Source organism: Hippichthys cyanospilos, chromosome 5, assembly GCF_059441005.1.
Source record: "Hippichthys cyanospilos isolate Australia breed blue-spotted pipefish chromosome 5, RoL_Hcya_1.0, whole genome shotgun sequence".
NCBI classification, from domain to species: domain Eukaryota; kingdom Metazoa; phylum Chordata; class Actinopteri; order Syngnathiformes; family Syngnathidae; genus Hippichthys; species Hippichthys cyanospilos.
Window position 1 is genome coordinate 1,396,673 of NC_142373.1, and position 23,270 is coordinate 1,419,942.

A 23,270-nucleotide genomic window follows, 5' to 3' on the forward strand; every position below is an offset into this window, starting at 1 on the left:
AGGAGGCAGATTAGTGCGTGAGGGATTTGTTCAGAATCCGGATGGCCTGTGGGTAGAAGCTGTTTGCCAGCCTGGCAGTCCTGGCCCCCAGGCTCCTGTAGCATCTGCCTGATGGCAGCAGTTCAAACAGGTTGTGTTGTGGGTGAGTAATGTCTCTGATGAGGTTGTTTGTCCTCCGCAGCAGCCTGGTGTGGTAAATATCCTGCAGTGAGGGGAAGGCTGCTCCACAGATGCACTGTGAGGTCTTGATTACATGCTGCAGAGCCTTCCCATCTTGTGCTGTGCAGTTGCCGTACCAGACCTTGACTTCCACATGAACATTTGCGATAATGTTACAATTTCTGATTTTCTAGCCATACTGTATGCAGCAATAGCGAGCTAATTTCCAATCAGACTATGTTCCAACACTCCACTCTACAGAAAACAAATGGCCAAAATGAGTTTTTGCCTTGAAGCGCAAAATGTTTGGACCGCCCGAGTGCACATACCATGATTCACTATTGCCCCCTTAGGAAAAGATTGGTCTCATGAGGCAATGGACCATCCATCCATGCATCCATTTTCCATAGGGCTTGTCCTCATTAGATTTATGGGTGAGCTGGAAGCTAACAATGAGCGGGAGGTGGGTCAGACTGGTCACTGATCAATCGCAGACAGTGAACCAGTACTTTAAGAGCATAAAATGGCATAAAATGACAAATTACTGAGCTCGTTTCTTCAATTTTGAAAGTCCTGTATGCCCTCTCCCTAGAGTTTGCCTGTGTCCTTACCTGGGCATCAGAGGTAGCAGTCAGGTTCGTATTCCCAACAAGGCATTAACTCCTGGGCTCCGGTGGCCACCGGAGCATGTGAATGGGGTCACGGCTGAGAGACGAGCGCAGGGCTGCCATCCGTGAATGGCTAAGAGAGGGATGACAAGACCTGAGGCTGTCTCCTTTGCATCAGCAATATCCAAAGGCCGCCAGTGCAATCTGCTTGCTGATTGGTCATCTTATTATTATTATTAATATGCTGCCTCAAAACAGAATATCCAACCACCCACTTTTAAATGGGACACATTATGTTTGGCCCAGCGGGATTGAATAAGACACACTGTTAATTATCTTATTTACCTGCACTCTGTTCCTGCTTCTTTGCACAGAACCATTTACTTGCCTAAACGGGCAGCAGACTATTTTGAGTTCCAGGGCTTGATTCTCTGGCTGCAGCGTTCACTCCACTTTGGGGATTAAGATTCGCAAAGCCTCTCTCTCAACTACATCCCTCTTGCCTGCCTGCTTGTCTGCGTCTCCCCACTGCAGACTCAGGTGGCTTTGCTATTTACTTCGGTTATTTATCACTCGACAGAAGTGACGAAGAGGTTTGCAGGGTAAGGTAAGCAGACAGACCGACAGACAGGCAGGCAGGCAGGCGAGTGAGTGAGGGAGGAGTCAAGTTGACATGCTGCCAAGTTGAAAGTAAAAAACGCTCTGCCTCAAAGCAATCGGATTGCATTGCTCACAACACTCACAACTTCATTTGATGAACTCTTTGTTATTTGCAAGCGGTTATTAGTTGGTACTTCCTATCTATAGCTTTTGAATTGTCACCCTCATTCATTTTATATAGGCTTACCCCCATTGCAGGACATTTACCACACTATTGTTCTGCGGAGGGTACGCAAGCTCATCAAGGACAAGACACACCCACAAAACAATCTATTCGAGCTGCTGCCATCAGGTAGATGCTACAAGAGCCCGAGGGCCAGGACTGCCAGACTGGCAAACAGCTTCTACCCACAAGCCATTCGAATTGTCAACAAATCTCTCACGCATTAATCTGTCTACATGCTTTAAGAATATTTTGCACCACATGATATTTGCACTATATTATTATCACCATTGTTTCTGTAGTTAATTGATTGTTTATTGTATTATTGTTTATGTTATTTATCTCTTTCTTTTTTGCTTGAACATGGAATGTAGTCTGCTGCTCGGAGAGTAAACAAATAAGAATTTCATTGTGTAGTATAATAATACTATATATGTGATAATAAAAACTTACGAATCTTGAATCTTTGTCCTCATTCGGATCAGGTGTAACTGAAGCCTATACCCTAGTTAACTTTGATTAAAAAATTGCAATAATCACATAGACACCCAGCCATTGACACAATGCATTCACTCCAATTTTGAGCAGGGGTGGGTCTTAATTGTATTGTTTGAATTTATTATCTTTATTTCCTCTGTTTGTTTTGTTTTTGTTTGTTTTTTAATATTTCATTGTTTATTTACTGTATATTTACTATACAGTTGTGCTTTTTTTCTTATTAAAAACAAAAATACTGGCATGCGCCTTGTGGGCTCAAATGACTCAATGGCAATTCAATTCATTTCAGTGGAGAAAATTGATATGATTAAAATGGAAATTTTGTCGTGGGACAAAATAAACATGTAAGTTATCCTGTACTCTCCCATAAACCTAGAGTATGCCTGCCCTTGTATCATTAACGCCCGCCATACTGGCAATGAACATCAGATACCAGTATATTCAATTGAACGATATAAGGAGTGACAGACGGATCGACACACAGCCATGGTGCCGTTTTCTGACAGGTTTGCAAGAAGATCTAATGTGTCCAAAATGGTTCCTACTCGTATGCTATCTTCATCGCCCTACACAAACATATGACAATGTGTGACTCAATGGTCTTAAGTAGAGCCAACTGGATAAGTGTGCCACAAAATGCCATAGATAAGAAATCCAAGCATGAGAAAGGTAACGGCGATGCAATGGCTGAGCTCAAGTCGCATAATCTATGTAATTATCCGTGTCAAAGCCCCAGTCAAACAAAGCAATGCCCCCGAGCGGCTCCTGCTCTGATTCTGAGCGCCCACTTAAAAAAATAAAAATAAAACAATCACTACATGATAAAATGCTGTATTATTAGATAGCGGACCAGAATTGCTATCATAAATTGTCCTGCTTTTGTATGTGTGTGTGTGTGTGTGTGTGTGTGTTTTCTCACCTCACTGGAGAGATCTGAACTTGCAGTAGTTGCTTGTATGTCATTTCACGGGCACTAAAAACTATAACAGAAGTGTTTTACCTTCAACAGGGTCCTGGCTTATTGCTAAAAGAGAATCTGAGCAAACAACCACTGCGTTTACGCCGCGAAGCTTACGCGCTACTTTAACCTTTCAACATTTTACACCCATCTGATCTCACTTTCTTATGCAGTGGAGCCCATAAGGAATAGCACTCTATGTTCTTGGACGCCGGCTCACCATTTGTTTGTCATTTATGGAGGCGAGGAGCTGCCGATGTGAAGAAACATTTTTGACTGTCAAATGCGTTTGAACGTTCTTGTGAATTCTTCTGCAGAGGTGGGCAGTTTGTCAGCATAGATAGACTGTCGGTCCATCACTAACAAATCAGCGCTTAATGACAAAAACAATTTAAAAATAACATACTAAGAACAACGAATGAAGAGAACACTTCAATTGACATACTGTGATTGACGGAACAATAGATTTGGTCCAACATTTTAATCCAGCGTTGTAATCGTCACCGCCTGTGCCACATATCACATTTTGGGGACGGTTTGTCACTTCACACAGTTAAATCTTCCGAATTTCCAAGAAAGGTATAAACTGTCATAAACGAGTGAGTGTGGATGTGTAAACAAAGTCTACAGTATAGGTATTAGACATGCTTCCAGGAATGACTGGCTGAGTGCTAAAGAATTAGTTAGCAGCAGCTACTATCACGGGAGAAAGTATCTTTAATGTGAGCAACTCTTTTTTTTCCTCATTGAGAGCGGCCAGCATGGCTCTGGGAACTTCAATGTTTGTGCTACGTTTCAGAGTCATGGTTTCATGAACTGAAATGCAAACTGTTCAGTACACAATCTTGCTCAGTGTATTCATTGCACAAACCTAAAATAAATAGCAACGCTTAGGATTGTGTAGTGAGAGATGTTTTTTCTTCTTTTTTTAATATGATATTAACAAAGAAATGTGTGATGCTTTAAGTAACCAACTGGCAACATCGCGAAGAGACAATTCATTGTGATTGTCTCTTGGCTGGGAAATGCAAGATAGAGGTTTTTGAATTCTGTAAAAAAGGCTTTACAGTATTTAGTAAATTAAGATCAGCCAAACCTTGCTTTTTACTTGTAGTGTATATGACAGATCACATGGCCAAATGTTTGTGTGTGATTTTTATGTACCCGTCACTTATAATGATTGCTAATTATTGCTTGTGCATGCAATTTATTTTGACTTTTACACTCATCTACTTAATGTGGATAATTGAAGTGAAGGCTGTGAAGTTTAGCTTGCTTTTTGTTTTAACATCAAGCTGTAGATAATACTGTTTGATTATGATTGTTTTCAAAGGTGAAACTTTTTATTTTTCAAATACATTTTTGGACCAATGATGACAGGTGACCAGCAACAACATCTAAAATGCCCAATGGAAGAGACGTTCGCACATCTGCCTCACAGTTCGCGAGTTAAATTCCAGCTGGCTCAAGCCTTCCTGTGCGCTTCCTGCATATAGAAAATAGATGGATGGATAAATGTTAAAGTAGATATAATACATATATAATAATGAATGCATGCGCAAGTCAAAATGCTGTGGCAAGGCGTTTTTGTTGTCTGCTTTATGGTAAGGGTCGCACAAATGCTGGATTAAAGTTCAACCATGTCAATGGTTTTTCAGTAGAGACTGCTTTTTGAGTGTCTTGTTCCAAACCTGAAGCCAGAGCAACAGATTGGTCAGTGGTTGTCGCAGAGACCTGGTGCACAAGCTTGCTTGGTTGGTAAAGCTGGACATGAATTATCAGTTAGTTGTGATGATACATACACGTTCGCCGGATGTGGTCGTATTGTGTGGCCACAAATATAATTTGTTCTACAGGAATGCATTCCATTCAAATTTATCTTTGGTAAATTGTATAATGTTAACAACTTACCCCGGATGAATGCTGCTGTTGCTATTCCACCACACACACTCCTCCAAGCATGTACTGCTGCTGTATCTGAATCCAATTCCCATTTTGATGGATTGGGAAACAAATTGACAATGTCATATTTCATATCACAGAAACGTGTACTGAGGGTAGGAGTAGGCCTGCAGTCTAACAAGGAGAGACCAGTGTGATTGTGTGTGTGTCTTAAACTAGATACATTTCGTATGTGTGCATGAAAGCAAACAAGCAAGCCGAACATGTCACGGTGCATTAGAAAGTGGCGGCGCTGACTAAGTGCGCCATGTCAATTTGTGATTGGACGAGCCGGAAGTGGTGTGCGTTAAGATGGCAGTGATCAGTGCAATTAAAGTGCCATATGTCAAGTGGCAAAGCCTCTGCATTTCAAATGCTGCTGCATACTCATTACAGTCACCACTACTATGACAAATATAAGAGAGGATCTGAGGAAACGCGATCAGCAGGGATGATGCTCGGACACTTTCCACGGGAATTAACAGAAATGCGCTCAGGGAATTAGTGGGCATAGGGTGTACAGTACATTTACATAACTGTTGTTGGTAGGAAGGTTCTATGGTAGGCAGGTGCTGTTGTATGTTTTTTTTTTTTTTTTTTTTTAAAGAATAAGAAAGTCGGTTGGAGCCCATCCCACCTGACTTTGGGACTTTGGGTGACGGGATGTACTGAGGACTGCCAACCAGCCAGTCAAAAATACAGTGGACACAGAAACAGAAACACATGAAACAGTGAAATTTAATTAGAAGCAGGTTTATAAATGTTTATGGTGTGACAAGGTAGTGCCAAAGAAATTATGTAATGTTATTTGGCCTAATTACAAACACAACAAATTGGAAACAATAAAGGAGGATAAGATAATAATTTAAAACAAATCTGAGTGGATAGATTAATTTTACATATGCAAGTCTGTGGGGTAAACATAGCGTAAGAAAAAAAAAAATCAGTGACACCTATGGACAATTAAGTCTTCAACGAGCCAAGCCAATGTTTTTGGAATGTGGACAAGTATCCAGAGAAAGTCCTCAAAAGCACAGGGAGAACTTTCAAACTCCACGTAGGAAGGCCCCATGCTTAGGACCCAAACACTTCTTTGCTGTTATTTTGAGGATATACAGCAATAAACAATGTATTACTGTATTTACATCAGTATAGATAGATAGATAGATAGATAGATAGATAGATAGATAGATAGATAGATAGATAGATAGATAGATAGATAGATAGATAGATAGATAGATAGATAGATAGATAGATAGATAGATAGATTAAAAATAACAACAAAGAGCGTGTACGCTTTTCTAAATGGTCATCGACTGTCCTCTAGCGGTCAAATTTATAACTCCACCTGGAAATTCAGTCCATAGATCGAGGAAAGAGTTCCTTATGACATATACATGTCGTGTGAGTGTGAATAATTGTTTATCTCTGAGTGTCATGCGATTGGCTGGTAACCAGTTCAGGATGTACCCACCCAATTGCCTGAAGACAGCTGGAATAGGCTCCGGCACGCCTGCGACCCTAATGAGATTAAGGGCTAAGGAAAGGTACAGTATGTATGTTTAGGCATATTAAAATATAGTACAATGTGTATAATAAACTTTTAAAAAGCTAAAATAAACATTAAAATTCTAATATAGCTCCAAAAATTATATTTGAGCTGTTTTCCCCTCTGCCAAGGCTGAATTTGCTAGCGTAAAGAAATAATTAAAAAAAATAAATTAAACGTGCACTGGTAATTGTAATGTACAGACTCAATGTTTCAATTCAGATGCTTTATTTACTGTTTATTTTTTCAGTGAAAAAAAATACATGAATGTTTGACAGGTTAAACAAGTGTCATTTTCAAACCTCAATATTAAGGAAGATTGCATCAGGAAAATCAGGAAAACAGATTTTATTTCACTTTTTTCTTTCTGTAAATGTCACTTAAAAAAAAGCAAACAGGGACAGTATATCTAAAAGACTGTTATTAAGGGGATTAATAGAGAAAAACATTCACGGCAGTGATGCTTTCAATCAAATCTCAAGGAGTGTTCAACTGATTCCAGATTTTCACTTTTCATGGATGGACTTTGTTCTTTCATTAATAGTTAGTAGATCCCACTGTACATGGGATGGCTCACTGGAGATGAACAGTCTGATAATATCAGAAGAGGTTGTCAATTGTAGGGTACATTAACACAACATTGGCAATCAAAAAATGGGGAATACATTGCACCATTTTACAAAACGGTGGGAGTGTGGTCTGAGTTATTTATTTGAGATGCGTGATAGGGGATAACAAACACTGTCTTTTTGCACCATACTATACAGGACAATAAGGGCGAACAAATAAACCATCATAAAAGTCACTTCCAAAGCAGAGTGAAAGGGACAAGCTAATAACATTTTATAAAACATCCACTGAGTTCTTCTATATTGGAATGTGTTTTCACTGCAAGTGTGTTTTGGACCTCGGAGCGAACACCTAAAATGAAAAAAAAATCTTTCTTGGTTGTTAGTTGGAATTGGTAAATTGGAACATTAAGGGAGCGCAGCATGATTAACCGTTGAGCAGGATTTTGACCATGTTTGGATCATTTCCTTCTGCATCATTTTCAGCACACTCCTGGTAGTATGATAATAAAGTGGTTGTGCCTTCTTGAACTTTGAGATGTTGTCATTTTATGGTTGAAATTCCCGCTCCCTAGTACCTTCTCGTACCTGCTTTCCCTATGATGTCAATATCAAAGGATTGGACAAAATACCCCACAAAGGTTAAAGCAGTTCATGTGCAACAAGGGTTCATTTAGTTGACTCCTTATCAGATCTCTAACCTCCAGTGTAGGCAGATGGGAAGGCGGGCAGAAAAAGTGTTTGGAATTTTCACTCACACAGGCACTTAAGAGAATCCGAAAATAATTACAATAATAATATAACACCACTATTTTCCCATAAAGGCACCACAAACAACTTGACAGACAACTCACAAATATACATCTTTGGGACAAGAACAATAACAAATCTCCCCCTTCCACACATACACACTAGTTGTACAATACAGCACATATTTATTTTTTGTAATTACTGTTTATCAAAGTGCCTAGAGCCCATCATTTATTCATAATTTGGAATTATGACGAGAGAAACCATGTAGAAAAACAACTTACATTTGTGATTAAAATGTGTCAGATTCTATTCATGATTTAATGACATGACACGTGACACGATAAGAAGCGCTTGCATGAAGATTGTGAAAATATACCACTTATGAAGGAGAATACACATTTTCACAATTAGCGATCAGCAAATACATTCAAATGATTGCATTACATCAATGAAAGCGCAACCATAATGAGCTGTCATGCTCACTTCAACAAAAAAAATCATTTTTACATCGATAAATCCCTGCAATAAATTCATATTCATATCTACATTTTTCTCTATATATAACCATAGGTTATTCCATGTAGATGATGCATGTATGTATGGGATGTACTGTAGCGTCTTTTAGGGTTAGGTCCTTGAGCTAATCCTGTGTTTTAATTGGCCAGTCTAAATTTGTGGGGTGAGTTTTAACAAAAAATGTATTCATTTTTTTACTTGCTGAGCAACACAGTGGAATATGGTTACCTTATGGTGTGGTCGAATCTTAGGTCTTACGGTTCCTCACACATTCCCCAAAACACGAATGTGAGGTTTATTGAGGACTAACGTTTTAGGAATGAGAGAGTTCTTGTCAATTGTACTGTCTATGAGACCCACAATTGGCCAGCGACAGAGTCAGAATTGAGCCTACCTCTTGGTAAAAATGAACAAGGCTAACGCTAAGGTACCAATAAAAGTTAACAATTCCTACTGAAAAAGAATGGACGAAAGTGCATTGTTTTATACGTATGAATTGACAGAGTGTAACGAAATCAACGGGAACTATGCTTTGATTTTCACTGAGACCATCTGCAGGGATGATTCCTGAATTTTTGTTTTTCGGGGCTTAAAAGGGTGGCTTGACATATACATAGAGGGCCTGAGAAAATAATTTTTCAATATATGTTCACACTATCAAATATGATGTTGGATGTGCTTAACTGAGGGCTACACAGATTTCTGATGAGGATATAGCAACCCCCACCCCATTTGCAATGGCACAGTTGCTGCATCATCACATTAAATCAGCACCTAAAATCACCAAATGTAATTAGACACTTTGCACACATACACACATACACACAGGTGTGTACACACGACGCACACAAAGCCCAAAAGTGTACCAATAGCTCAGACACACACATTTGTTAAAAAAACCTGTTTAAAAAAAAAAAAAAACAGTCACAGAATTGGCAATGTCATGGATTAATGAAAATGTATAATGCGTGTAAATTGATGGATGTTATCATGATAAGAGGTATCCACATAGCTTAGCTATGTAGGTTGTCACATGAATATTTAAAAAAAAATGTAGCTAAGAATGAACAGTCAGCACACTCCTTTCCACAAGGAAAGGTCTTGCTCAGTAAGTAAGAACACAAGTGAGGTGATGAGACGGCAGCGCTGGTAATCTAACACCGAGGGATGAGGCCCTTCTTGTAGGCAACCACGCCAGCCAGGGTGGCCGCAGAGAGAAAGCCCGACACTTTCGCAAACTTGACAAGGCCACCGACGGAAGGCAAGTTACGTTCCCAGAAAGTGGTGATGAAGGGGAGTGCCGGCACGTCCTGTTGGATTGGAGAAGAGGCGGGGCTTTAGTCACATGCGACTTAAAGCATGTATTGTAAAAATCCAAGAAGACTCTGCTCACCTCGGACTCCGGTTCCGGCTGCCAGATTTGGCTGCGGTGGATTTTTCCCATCGTGCACAAAATCTGCAGCATAGGAAATCGTGTTTTAGGGGAAGTGGATACTTGAAAACATCAACAAACGTATCCTATTTTTCTTTTGCTTCTATTCATTTAAAATAATAGTATATGATAATAGTCACAGAAAAAAAGCTTTCTTTCCTCCTTGCCAGTCTCTTTCAGCCACTCATGTGTGATTGACTCATGACAAAAAAAAAAACAAAAAAAAACATTAGTAGTACTGTTCTCAACCGACTGGCCAGGCAATCTGTCAATCACTTCAAGAGGCACTCCTACAAGATGATGGCACCAATGAGTGGTTTGCAACTTCTGTCCTCATTGGTTGATTGTTGCACCACGAGCCAATCACGTGTCTTGTAGGAGTGCCCTTTGAGCTGATTGACAGATTGGCCAGTCAGCTGAGAAAAGTATGACTTTCTCTTTAATTTGCCATTGCAGAGGAAGTTTGCTGAGCCGATCACACAAGAGGTGGGAAGAAAGCTTTGGGATTCTATTTTTATTTTAACTCTGCTTTTTAATCATGTTTGGTCAGCCACTTGCTTCAATGTAGTTTGCCAATCTAACGCCTACTCGTAGGGCAACTGTGGCTCACCGTGACCCCAACTACATACAGCCAAGACATGGAAAACAGAAGGGATAGCAGTACTGTACAGTCACTGTATAAGTTTTAATAGGATAAGATTTAAGTAAATAAGTGTGCTGCAGTAATATTTGTCTTAAATATGTAAAGTATAAATACTTTTCACGTTTGAAAAATTCAGGAACCCGCTACACGTGCGTGAAAAATTCTGGGGAATGTTACTTTGCGTTTTTTCACTTATCGTGGGGGGTTTCGGTCCCTACTTAACCATGAAAAACGAGGGATTAATGTAATGAGTTGTAAAGTCACGGAGCAATACTTCCATCCATCCATCCATCCATCCATCCATCCATCCATCCATCCATCCATCCATCCATCCATTGTCTGATGTTGCTTATCCTCAATAGGGTCGCAGGCTTGCTGCTGCCTATCCCAGCAGTCTTTAGGCCGTAGGCGACGAGCAACCAGTTACGCGCCCAATCACACCTAAGGACAATTTAGAGTGTCCAATACACCTGCCATGCATGTTTTTTGGAATGTGAGAGGAAGCTGGAGTGCCCAAATAGAACCCACACGGGCTTGGGGAGAACCTGCAAACTCCACACAGGAAGGTTAGAGCGAACTGGATTTGAACTCGGGACTTTGAACTGTGAGACAGACGTGCTAACCACTCTTCCACTGAACCGGATGGAACAATACTTCAAGTAGCAAAAAGTAACGAAACAATTTCAGGTAATGTAAGTTAATACAATATAAGGTAATGTGATGCAATGTCACGCAGCGTTATGTAAAATAATGGTAATAAAGGTAATATAATGTCACCTAACAAATAATGTCGGTAATATTTGTAAATATACAGTACTTCAATTAGAAAGGTTTTATACCGACCTACATAAACTAGAGTTAGACAATATGGTTAGCACAAGGTCAAAGGAAGACAAGTTAAAAAATAAAAACAAATATTTCCTACCATTTTTCTCAAAAATATTAGTTGAATTCTGAAATGTGGCATTCACTGCATGGTCGTTTTCCTGCTACAGTATGTACTCTTCTATCCCTCCACCAATATTGATCAAATGTGGTATTTTCAATGCACCAAGGCAGTTTGTTCCCTTTTACAATAAACTATTTGTGTCACAAATGTATTGATGTGATAAGCGTTCATTCGAAATGCAAACAGTATTTGTAGAAGAATGACCTGAGACACTCTGTTCTAGCAGTGTCAAGAAACATTAAAACACATGCTTGAATTTTGTATCGATGACTAAAGAGGCAAAAAGACAATCAAAAAGAGAATTGCAGCGCAAGAGAATTCTATTTCAACAACGTCTGTTAAGTACTATAAGGATGTTGTGTATTAACCTTGAAAGGTTTCTTTTATGGGATGTTGGAGGGACACATGAGACGGGGATGCGTTCACAAGTGACTTTCAGGTTCCAGTATTCCAGCATCAAAGTGAATTAAGGTATGGCAGGAGTCTTCCAATCAGGCACACGAAGCCAGGATGATCCCCGCTGATAGCGAGGGAGTGCCAGCCAATCTTGTTACATAGGCTATCGCATGATGCTAATGATGTTAGCATTGCACCGGGTGCTCAGCAGTAGCCAGGAGAAAGGAGATTCTGTCAAGTATATTTTTGGTCTCATTGAGAATTAGGACTAATATGTGCATTAAGAAAGGAATCATTTGTTTCAGATGATGGATTACATTTGTCTGGATACTAGGACGGTAATATTGTAAACACCACAGCTGTATGTAAGTCAGTCTTCTGTGTGATTTTGTGCCGGAAGGTAACTACGCTGTATTTTTTTGACTTTTATAAATTCCTGTGTTGATTTATATAAAGCATTTGTGATAGCTTACCAGGTACTGGTCACATAAATTACACTTCCACCACAATGGAAATTTTGGCTGCTGGCAAATGAAAACAGAGACCAAAACGGGAGTATTTTTGAAGAAATCTCATAATTGATAATTTTGTTAACATGATCTCTATTTATCATTCATGCGAAGGTTTATCCATCGACTTGCGGACCTTTCTGCTAGAGCGGGTCACAGATACTGAGCTCAAGATGTATATGTATAAAACAAGCATATATATATCCAGCTTTTCTGATATTTTGTGTGTGGTCTGACCTCTCTGGCTGCCCTTTCTCCCGCCTGGACAGCGCCTTCCATGTAGCCGCTCCACTCAGTGGCGGTTTCGGTGCCTGCAAAGTACAACCTGCCCACCGGCTCTCTCAGCACCCTGTAAGGAAGTGATTGGGAGGCTTTAATAGCTGTTTATCACGGACACATCTGGTTTATCAACCGTACTTACCTTCCGAACTGGGTAAGGATGCCTGGAGGGAAATAGGTGGTGTAGCATCCTCCCGAGTACTCCTCTTCACACCAGTTCTTCTCCTCGTAGTGGATCGCCTGATGCACACATTAATGCGTTCCGTTTACTGAGCTCCTGAATAGTGGGTGCTAAATTACATCTTCAGTCTCATTTTTAAGACTGCGCACTGCCGATAAGTGTGCTTTGTGTGATTTAGTAGACTTTGGAACATAGTGAGTACTTCATCTAAAATTTAAATGAGAGTAATGTGTTGCTTTGTAATAATCAAGCTTGGTATTCTCTCAATCATCTTTATGATGCGGCTTTTGTTTCATGACAGGAATGACTTTTAGTTCACAGCTGTACATCTTCACAACGTGTTTTTTTTTGGTGACATTTTTTGGACTTTTTTTGTGTTTCATCGAAGATAAAACATTGAAAAAAAACACTACAGAGCTGAAATTTCAGGTGGAATGTCAAAAGGAAGCCAAAATTCAAAAGAAATGAATGTTATTGAATGTGGATGTTTTCAGCTCATACACTAGTCTGCAGGGCTTATAAAACTTTGAATTTTGACACTGTCAAAACTGAGCATGTATAAATAACTTCTGTTGTTATGACTTATTGACATATTCAATGCTCGAACTATGTCATATGAAATGATCCAAATATATTTTATTTACATATGTATATACACAACAGTTAGTTTTGCTATTAGCATAAATATGCTATTTTTGTTGATGAAGGGGGCTATGTGTTTTTTTTTTTTTTTATCTAGATATGTATAGATAGGTCTGATGCCACTGAACATTTTGAGCAGTTGGAAAAAAAAAATTCACAAGTGCCTTTGTTATGACACCTCAAAAGCAGAGGCATTTTTTGTCCAAACATGGTGATGTGTCGTGTTGAGTGATAAACTGTCCTTGTCAAAAAGTGGGCATGCATATACCAATTATGTTGCAATGAATTATTGACATATTCAATGCTCTATGTCATATAAAATGATCCACAAATATTTAGTTTTTATATATATAAGTACAACATCGTTAGATTTTCTATTAGCAAAATTCTGCTATTGCTGTCCATAAAAGGGATATCCGTTACTCTTTTTTTTTTTAACTTGATATGTGATGACACTGAGCTTTTTGAGTGGTTGAAAGGCAAAATATATTCATAAATGGTTTTGTTATGGCACCTCAAAAGCAGTGACATTTTTTCGAAGAAAAATAAAACGTGTACTATGTTTTACACAAGCCCCCGAGGGTTAAATGAACGTTTAATGTGTTTGAGGGCCTTAGGATTTGAAAGTCCTTCCAAACCTTTGACTGACATTGTAAATATTTAAATTGGCTATTTTGCAAATATGCATTTCACATGAAGAGAAATAGGGCTTAATTCAAGAGAACTGCTGATTGCATGATCCAGATGCAATAAAATGATAACAAAATGGATGGCATTTTTGGTTTGTATATTATATTCAAGAACTCTCAAGAAAGTTTTATCTTTATTTCTTTAATAGGAGAGTTACTTAAAATACACTTTATTATAATTTTATTGTACGCATTGTTTAGATGTCATTTTAGATGTCAAAACATTTGTGTGGCCCCGTGTGTTTTTTCTTCATCCCAAAGGCAGATAGTCAAAATGTCTCTTTGAAAATTAAAGGTTGCTGACATCTGCCATAGACCGTAAATCCTAATTTTTGACAAAATTCTAAACTCACATGCAGAGCTTCCTCAGTGCCCATCACTCTGGAGAAACTCTCACAGATCCTTTTGAACCTAAACACAAGACAACGCTTTCGTCATGCAAGTGAAAGTGTTATACATGTTTGTTTGATTTTTTTGTTTTTGTTTTTTGACTATACCTCTCTTCTTTGGTGAGCCCGCAAAATCTTCTGCATTTGCGGGCCAGGATAAATCTACCGGAGGGGGAAAAAATATATATCTAGAATGAATTAGTTTTACAGTGGTGTATGAATATATTGTTACATGGCACAAAATGGTATCTGCGTTATGCCTGTGTATTCTGTACACATTTACTGTGCGCTGCTCTAGCGGCTTCTACTCGTCAATTTTTGCCTTAATCCTGAATTGTAGGTCTAGTCTGGAAGCTACATTGTAGTCCTTTTTAATGATCATTTCATTATTATTTTTGATTAATCTGAATGCTTCTATTCACCCCATAATGGCTGGAACGCTGCCATCAGGCTTTGTGTCATCCAGTGTCAGGCCAATGGGTGCCCCTTCCTCCTCGATCACCATGCTGCCACATAAACCTGAAGAAATCAAACCTCCGTAATAGATCGAGAAAAAAAGGAAAACGAAGCAAATGACAAGTTCCCTCCCCTTGACTCAGTTACCTTTTTTCCTCCAGAAGTTTTCTTTGTAGTACACCATGCACTTGATGACTGAGCCCATAGGGACACGAGTGATTAGCTGGTTCCTCAGTGGGGGCAGCTCGGGGTTAAAGTGCATCTTTAGGTTGAGAACAGGAGGGGTGGCCAAAATCACATACTTGGCCTGAGGAAGTCGCAAAAAAAAAAGATATCAGCAAGGGGCAACAGTAGTGCGGACCTGATTTCTATGTGACAGGACAGCAAAGACACATAGTGTAGCTATTGCTCTTTCTGCACGTATGGACGATGTCATTGGGCAGAGTTTACCTATTAATTTGGAAATTATAGCTCAGAATCTGTCTAACTTTGGCAGAATTTATCTTGACGTAATATCACTTTGATTGAGACATCACAAATTCAAACTGTGGCGGAGGTTAGTAGTCAATCAAGCCATACACAGTGTTTTCTCAATTGCTTGCCCAAATGACTTAGAATTGTTGACTGAGGAAGGGCAGCGTTTTGCCACCATACGATGTTCTGTGGAAGAGGTCGGTTACCATGTAGGTCTGTTTACTGGTCGTCTCCACAAGTACTAGCTCGCCACTCTGGTCAATCCTGTAGACGGGAGATTGCAGCTTGACCCGATCGCCCAACTCTTTGGCCATGCAATCGCTGATTTGACCCGATCCGCCCACAAACTTTCGTTCCTAAAGACGATGGAGAGAGCCATCATATAGGGGCTTTCGTGTGTGAATAACATTGGAATCTTTTGAGAATAAAAAGAGGGAAGTCAAATTTGATCACAAATAAATCAATCCAGTATACAGTACTATAGTATTAGATTCTACAGTTTACATGATCAGGACCTTTGGGGCTGATAACAATCATTAATCAGCGAGTTTGAAAATAATGTATATTTACTGGGTATACTTATGTATGATTTATCCCCCCACAAAAACAGAAAAATAATCTCTGCCACTTTGGGACCAAGCAAGGATTGTTAAACCATGGCAAAAGTGCTTTATTTTAAAACTGTTTCAATCACTGTTCAAGAACTCTCCAAATATTAAGTTGAAAGTTCATTCTGGTAACTGGTAACAACTTCAGACAAAGGAACAGATGCAACACCTGACTGTCATTAGAAGACTTAATTCTAATTCAGTTAGTTTACAGCACCAAATATCACAACTAAGGAACTAATGCTACCGCAAATTAAAAGGTGTAATGTTGTCCGGAAAAACATTTACAAATACAATAATATAAAACTTATAATCACTGAAAATTAAGGGTAATTAATGAAGTGAAAGTACTACAAAAAAAGGGACCATAAAGTTGCAGCAGAATATTGGCAAGCTCAAAAATAAACAGGATAAAAAGGGTACACGCGATTGTGTAGACTGTAAAATTAAATTTGCGGACTTAATCAATGATGTAATTGCAAAAAATTATGACGTCATAGTCCATCACCGATTTTGCAAAAAATGCCAAATATCGTCCAATCACAGTCAAGTCGATCAGCTCAGTGTAATATCTATAAAGTATATTTTCTGGGCAGAAAATAAGGAAATAAAATTAAATCCCATCATGTTCTTCAAAAAACCCTGATAAACATTGACTGCGTTTTTTCCACAGCGCTCATTCATAATAATCTCATTGGCTAATTTATAGTGTGCCTATTTGTAAGGCATTTGTCATACCTGTCCTCCATTGGTGGTGGAAAAGATCCTCATTGTTCCTCCCGTCTGCTTGATGTACCACAGGAACCAGAGGGCCGACACCTCGTGGGGTTCGGAGGTCACGTTCACGTTGACAAATAACGTGGCGAAACGGCGGGCGGCACTTCAAACATAAGGTAGGGCCACTTCGTGTTAAATCTGAGTGTTGAATTTGCACATGTCTAATCTGTCGCTGCTCTTGACTTTTTGACCTTTTTTGCGACATCCACTCCAAATGAAAACCCAAACCCCAAAGTTCTAATGTTATTTTTAACCTAAATAAACATTCAAATAAAATGTCCCTACAGTCTACATGCAGACTTAAAATACAAAGGTAACCAATTGAAATGTTACCTGGTCCAGCAGATTTTTTCTATGAGCTGTTGCATGCTCATCTGGTCCCACTCTTCAGCATGGGGGGCTTTCCAGGGGGCTTCTCTGGGGATCTGACAGCAAACAAGAGCAATCGCTCAAAATTGAATATTGAATAGAATCACTTGGAGGCCAATGCGAGTGCACCCAGTGTTTACCTCCTTGCCCATCTCGTCTAAGGTCCTGAATAGATTGTTGAAGTCCAATATGATGATTGGGTTCCATGTGGGCGGGAAGGAGCCTTTGAAGGCGTGAGACTTTCCCTGATGGAGAAAACGGACAGTTTATGTTCGTATCTATTCTCGTACCGTTTCATGCTACATTTCAGTGACATTTTTGGTCATGGTTTGCATTTGGGAGCATGCGTTTGTTTGCGTATGGAGTTTACTTGTGCCAATAACCTTGAACTCAATTGAACTCCACCTTTGGACAAGGAGTGGATTATTGCACTCCCTTTGCCTGTGGACATAAGTGCTGTTTGACACGATAGACTGGTTTTATCATTGATTGTCTGAATGGCGCACACGCACAACACACACACACACACACACACACACACCTGCAAGCAAGCAAGCATGCACGAACACACATATATTATGCAAACTATGACAGTGGAGGTTTTAAGGTCATAAGCCATAAACGCAGAATTTTATCTTTACGTGAGTTGTATTGTATCTATTTCCTTTCCTTTTTCAACGGGCCAAGTTATCAATGGACCATACAACAAATATTTGTTTTCAAATATTGCTACATACGTATGGGTGTTGGTGGGTTAAATATAAATATAGTACAGGATGCAAGCATGTTTATTTTCCCATTCTCTGTTAATCTGGCCGCAAACTTTCTTTTAAAAGGTGCTATGATTTAGCTGGTGCATTAAAATTGCGCTGATGAGAGGTGAGATTCATAGCTGTTAGAGCATTGGAATCAGTCAGATTAAAAATGTCTTATCCAAACATGGTTGTGTTGTATTTGCCATTAAATTCGGAGCTAAAATGCATTTGATTCTTTTTAAATGCATAATATTTGACAAAAAAGAACATTACGCTCAAATATACAAAATGTAATTACACTTCAAACTGATGAGAAAACGTTGAACATCTGAACAAGATACAATTGGTTCAGGGAGCTGATTGGCTGACACAAAAGCTCAGGTTGACGAGGACAGGTGGACATATTCAAACTAACAAAACACTGAAACAAGCGGACCAGAAAATATGAGCAAAGCCCAACCAACAAGTCCAGAAGATGAAAGGAACAGAAAACTCTGATACCACCGCAGAACATACCCAGAACATAAAAGATGTTTGGAATTACATGATGGTTTCTTAAAACTACAAAATAAAAGAAGAAAAAGAAGAAGCAAGAAAAAAAAAAGAAATCCTTTTTTGAAAAGTGATGATCCCAATATTGATTTCAGGTCGTAGAATAACCCATATATGTACATAGGTGTCCAAAAGTATGTGAATAATGACATTACATCGGTGAAATAACACTACACAATGTCTGGCACAGCATGCCTACTTTTATACCTACCTATATTTTAAATGTATAATGAATAATAAATGACAACACATTTAGATGGGCGCAAAAACACGTTTTCTTTCATTTAGCAGTAATTTTTACTTTATGACTCAGATCACAATTGTGCTATTGTCATTGGCTGGACTTTAGATTGTTTCTCAACAGACATGTTAGATAAGAAGCTAACTCGGAAAAGTTCATTCAAGGGAAAGCTTTTCAACTGTTCATATGCGACATTAGTTCCCCATGTAAAGCAAAACCATATACCTTCAAATGTATCTCTTTTATTGCTCTCAAACATTTTTAAATCTAAAACAAAGGAGGTGCATCTTGAAAGCATTCATGTTTCCCTTTTCCACATTTACATTCCAGCCTCAGTGACAAGGTGGAAAAATAATTGTTTACCAATTTATTAAAAATTAAAAGATATTACCTGTATATGAATACTCACTACTGAAAAGGGAAGTCACCCCAACAGTTTTGCTTACAATAATGTGTTGCATACAGCACTGTTTGTCTAAACACTGTATTCTGATTAATATTGAGTATGTGGAATGTAAATTAAGCAAAATTCACCCAATTTTAACCATCTATGAGGCAGCCATTTTGCAACTTGCAGTCGACTGATAAGAACATCACAGTTAATCTGGGCTCAGCTTGCAAACATAACATAATCAAACTAGGAAATCAGGATAGCTGATTGGTCGTTACTAGGAAATCAGGATAGCTGATTGGTCGTTATATGAGCTCTGAGCAACAGCGATGTCCTTTCTCGTCATTATCAAGTGGCAAAATTGCCACCCATTCCGAACGCACTGTTTTAATACCATCTCAAGATAGAAATTTGACAGCACACAAATATGACACATGTCAAAAAGGTGCTCCTGCTATTTGTTAGAATGTTAGAAACGTCTGCTGCCATAGAGACAGTTCATCAGCGTTTCCATGGCAATGGCGGTCAAGCGAATACACAGGAAAGGCGGGTATGTGAGGAGGATGGGCAGAGGATGCACACAAGCATCTGCTTCTACATCAGAGAGCAGCAGCCAATTGCCTTTTCCTCATCTGAAAATATGACAGGGCATATTGCCGGCGTCCTGTAGGTGGCGCTAAGGTAACTATCTCAGAATGCTGTTTGCCACTAAAGACGATCATATTCACAATACTGATTGTCTAAAAGGGTCAATCACAGGGTTCCAACACATTTATAATTTTAACAGTCCATATTTTTCCATAGCCTAATTTCTAGACCGTTTACCTCTTAGAAATCTATGCTCAGTAAATATGTTAATACTTCATACCTTGGCATGTGCTTATTGATGGTTTACCGTGGTTTTTAAAAGTCAAGGTTTCAATAACCACTAATACTGTCTAGCGTCGGTAATGAGCACTTTTTCCCTCTTTTTTCTATTCTCTAATCTAACAAAGGGAGCATTTCAATGAGACGGATTATGATTATCTGCCATGCAAATACACTGTGACATGTGAATGCTCCACAATATTGCGTTTGTCTGTGTGGATTTTATTCCGTATTCTTCACTCAATATTCTTTTCTTGCATAAAAATCAAACTCAAAGTGCTCCACAATATGGATAATATCAATTCTCCACCATTGGTTATGTTGTTAATGAGCACCTTGCACAATATCACAGAGGATAATAATGTGTCTGTACGAATAGCATCTTTAACATAGATTATAATTGTAGTACATTTTAATTTGTGATTGCACTACGATGTAGTGTCTGTATTCCTATTATTGCAGATTGTAAACGGCCTCCCTGCTTAATCTTAACATTTCGTATGGATAGTGTATGGAGAAGAAATTGAAGAGCACAAACAATATGGCAATAAAATGGAGACTGGCACTTAATTATCCAGTGTTTGGTGCAATGGAACCATCTGATATTGTATGAGCAATCGAGCCTACTGTAAAACTATAATAAGGTGATAAAATGCCTAATAAAAAGTCTTCTGGCCAATGGGTGACATGAAAGATTGCAGCGCTGACAGCTGCAGGCCTCAGAAGCCTGCTGATAAAGATAGCAAGCACTGGCCTTTTTGGATTACAATCTGCCAAGGAAAAGCTGATTAGCAATGCAGCCTCGCTAGCAAGGCTAGCCCCTGATTACACAATGGCTATTAGTCCACTGACTTTCCAATAATTGCCTTCCAGGTCACTGGCAGCTCTGAAAGAATGCTACTGCCTTTAAAAAGGCATGTCTTTTGGAATAAATCGGCTATATAAATGAAGAATAACAATAAAGATATTTACAGTATAAAAATATAAGAGGGGATAAAATGTCTATTGTATTTTTACAATAGAGGTTATGATCAATCATGACAAAAAACGTTACTGGAAGATCTGGCGCATTATTATGTTGTATATTGAGTTAATGTTTTATTTAAAAGGGGAGCTTTTTTACTGTAGGTGAATTTCCATTAAATATGAGTTGTGAGGGACTACTTCGCCTATCTGATTAATTAATATTTGGTATTTCAAGCCTAGGCAAAACAGAATGCATTTGTGTATTGTGTCCATCAAACAAAAATAAGCAAAAACTAGATGTATGTTTATCTTGTTTATTTATGTACTTTATGTCACAAACCCTGTGTGGAGTGTAGTACAGTATTATTGTGTGAATAAATGTTGCTGTCTAGGGAATTGGGTTTTTTGTTAACACACATGGAAATCTGTTATTTGTACATGATCCTGTTACATTTGTGTCATTGAGGTTTTGTAACAATAAAAAGACATTTGAAAGAGAGAACAAAAAGCAAAAACTAGACGCTATGTATTTTTTTAATGACACATTTCTGAAAAAAATCTTAACAGTTAGGAATGCATTTACTGTATGAGAATGGGAAATGCACACAAATACTATTTATACTACTACTGCTGTAATTGTTTGTTAAAATAGATCGACATTAATATTTTATCTTATTAAAAAAAGTCAGAACACATTTGTAGACATTTTAACTTACCGGTAAATACGGGAAAAGAGATTATTTTTAATCTACTTTCAGATACATATTAATGTCGAAATCTTTGCATGTTACAGTACAATAATACTTATATTCCAATATGCGATAAAATTGAAAGTGCAACAATTATGTGTGACTTACAAAACACTCGTTATAATGTTCACATGCCGAACAATCAAAAACTAGCATGGTAACTGAAAAAATACTAAGATAAAAACCAACAATAAGGTATTATTAGAATTCTGTTCCCACTATGAACCTACAACATGACTATTCCTGCTACGCTTGCACACTTGCAACACAACATACTGTCAGACTTAGCACTGAGCTTTAGATGAGGCCCACTGTCATGGAAACCAGCCAGGAAGCTCCAAATGGATCCGACTGTGATAGTCATTACAGGAGGCAGCTTTGCACAGTGGCTAACGTCAATATAGCATGTTGATACTAACAATAATATCATATTGAGTTTAGTTGGTGGTGTACATGGCTAAATGCTCAAAGTTTTTCTCTGACATTATGATACACTGAATTGACCAACATAGCCTACGTCCAGATAAGACACGCATGCTGGAGCCAGTCATGTGATTTAGAACAAGGCTTGAAACATGGCAGCAGCACAAAATCGAATCATGTTGAGGAAGAAAACAGAGTTAAAGACGACGGTGCACCCAGTGCTAACGATACGGAGAAAAGCAAAGAAAAATGACATCTCTCTTGTTTGAGTGCTTTCAGCAATCCTTTTAGAAACAATGAAAAAATAACTGCATTATAGGCCCGAGGCTAAGATTAGCATCACTAGCATACTGCAGAAGACGGGTTGAGAAGATGGCTGCCGATGGGAAGGCCATGGAGGGAGTGTTTGCTTGGTGCTTATGCAAAATCTTTTAAGAAAGTCTTTCTAAAAGAGTGGCTACTTCCTTTATTCCCTTACTTCCTGAAGCTGCTATATCTACTAATACCAGAAATGATCTTCATATAGTGTGTATAATATACATACATTTAGGCAAAAGGGCATCACTGTGGATTTAGTGGTTAGCACGTCTGTGTTTTAGAATAAAATTAGCACAATGTTTTATACCTTTTTCTTCAGGTTCCAGATCATATTTACCTTTATTATAATTTTTTTTTCAGCATGGTTCAGTTGTTCATATACTGTATATATTTTTATATTTCAGACACTGATACACATTGATTTATTTTTTCAGACTCAAAATAAGCTGTGCCTTGTATAAACACCTCTAAAAGTTAAAGTTAACATTTGCTGTAAGTTGGTCTAAAGGACTTTTTTCTTTTATCAAAACTAAAAAGGAGACAATTTTAGGTATACATTCACAAATTTCATAGATGATGATCTACTTTACAGCCAACACAGTGAGTGGCGGGGCGCAAATGTTTTCTTTGCTTCGGAGGGCTTTGCAAAAAATAATTGTGTTGCACTGGCCTAACAGATCTAAAATTTTGAGTTTGAATCGCTGTTTTTTCTCCCTGGGTTTTTTAATGTCTGGTTCTAAAGTTAACCACTTAAACACAAGGGAGATTTGGATAGTGACTCTTGGTTCTTCACACTGGTTGCAGCTGGCAGCACTTGGCTTCTATTATGCAAAAGTGGGCA

The 23,270-nt window shown here is 38.5% G+C and overlaps 1 protein-coding gene across 1 annotated transcript in view; it reads right to left on the bottom strand.

Moving 5' to 3' along the window:
• Window positions 1-6,747: 6,747 nt before the first annotated feature.
• Window positions 6,748-23,270, bottom strand: part of LOC148423111 (amine oxidase [flavin-containing]-like) — a 29,756-nt gene continuing 13,233 nt past the window's right edge. The window contains exons 4-15 of the mRNA XM_088415911.1: window positions 17,308-17,412; window positions 17,132-17,223; window positions 16,760-16,901; window positions 15,620-15,769; window positions 15,087-15,246; window positions 14,906-15,002; window positions 14,592-14,645; window positions 14,448-14,505; window positions 12,725-12,822; window positions 12,541-12,652; window positions 9,768-9,830; window positions 6,748-9,684 (exon numbers count right to left, since the gene is read on the bottom strand). Of these exons, the coding sequence (XP_088272037.1) occupies window positions 9,529-9,684; window positions 9,768-9,830; window positions 12,541-12,652; window positions 12,725-12,822; window positions 14,448-14,505; window positions 14,592-14,645; window positions 14,906-15,002; window positions 15,087-15,246; window positions 15,620-15,769; window positions 16,760-16,901; window positions 17,132-17,223; window positions 17,308-17,412 (1,287 nt within the window). The 3' untranslated portion in view covers window positions 6,748-9,528. The remainder of the gene's footprint in view (window positions 9,685-9,767; window positions 9,831-12,540; window positions 12,653-12,724; window positions 12,823-14,447; window positions 14,506-14,591; window positions 14,646-14,905; window positions 15,003-15,086; window positions 15,247-15,619; window positions 15,770-16,759; window positions 16,902-17,131; window positions 17,224-17,307; window positions 17,413-23,270) is intronic.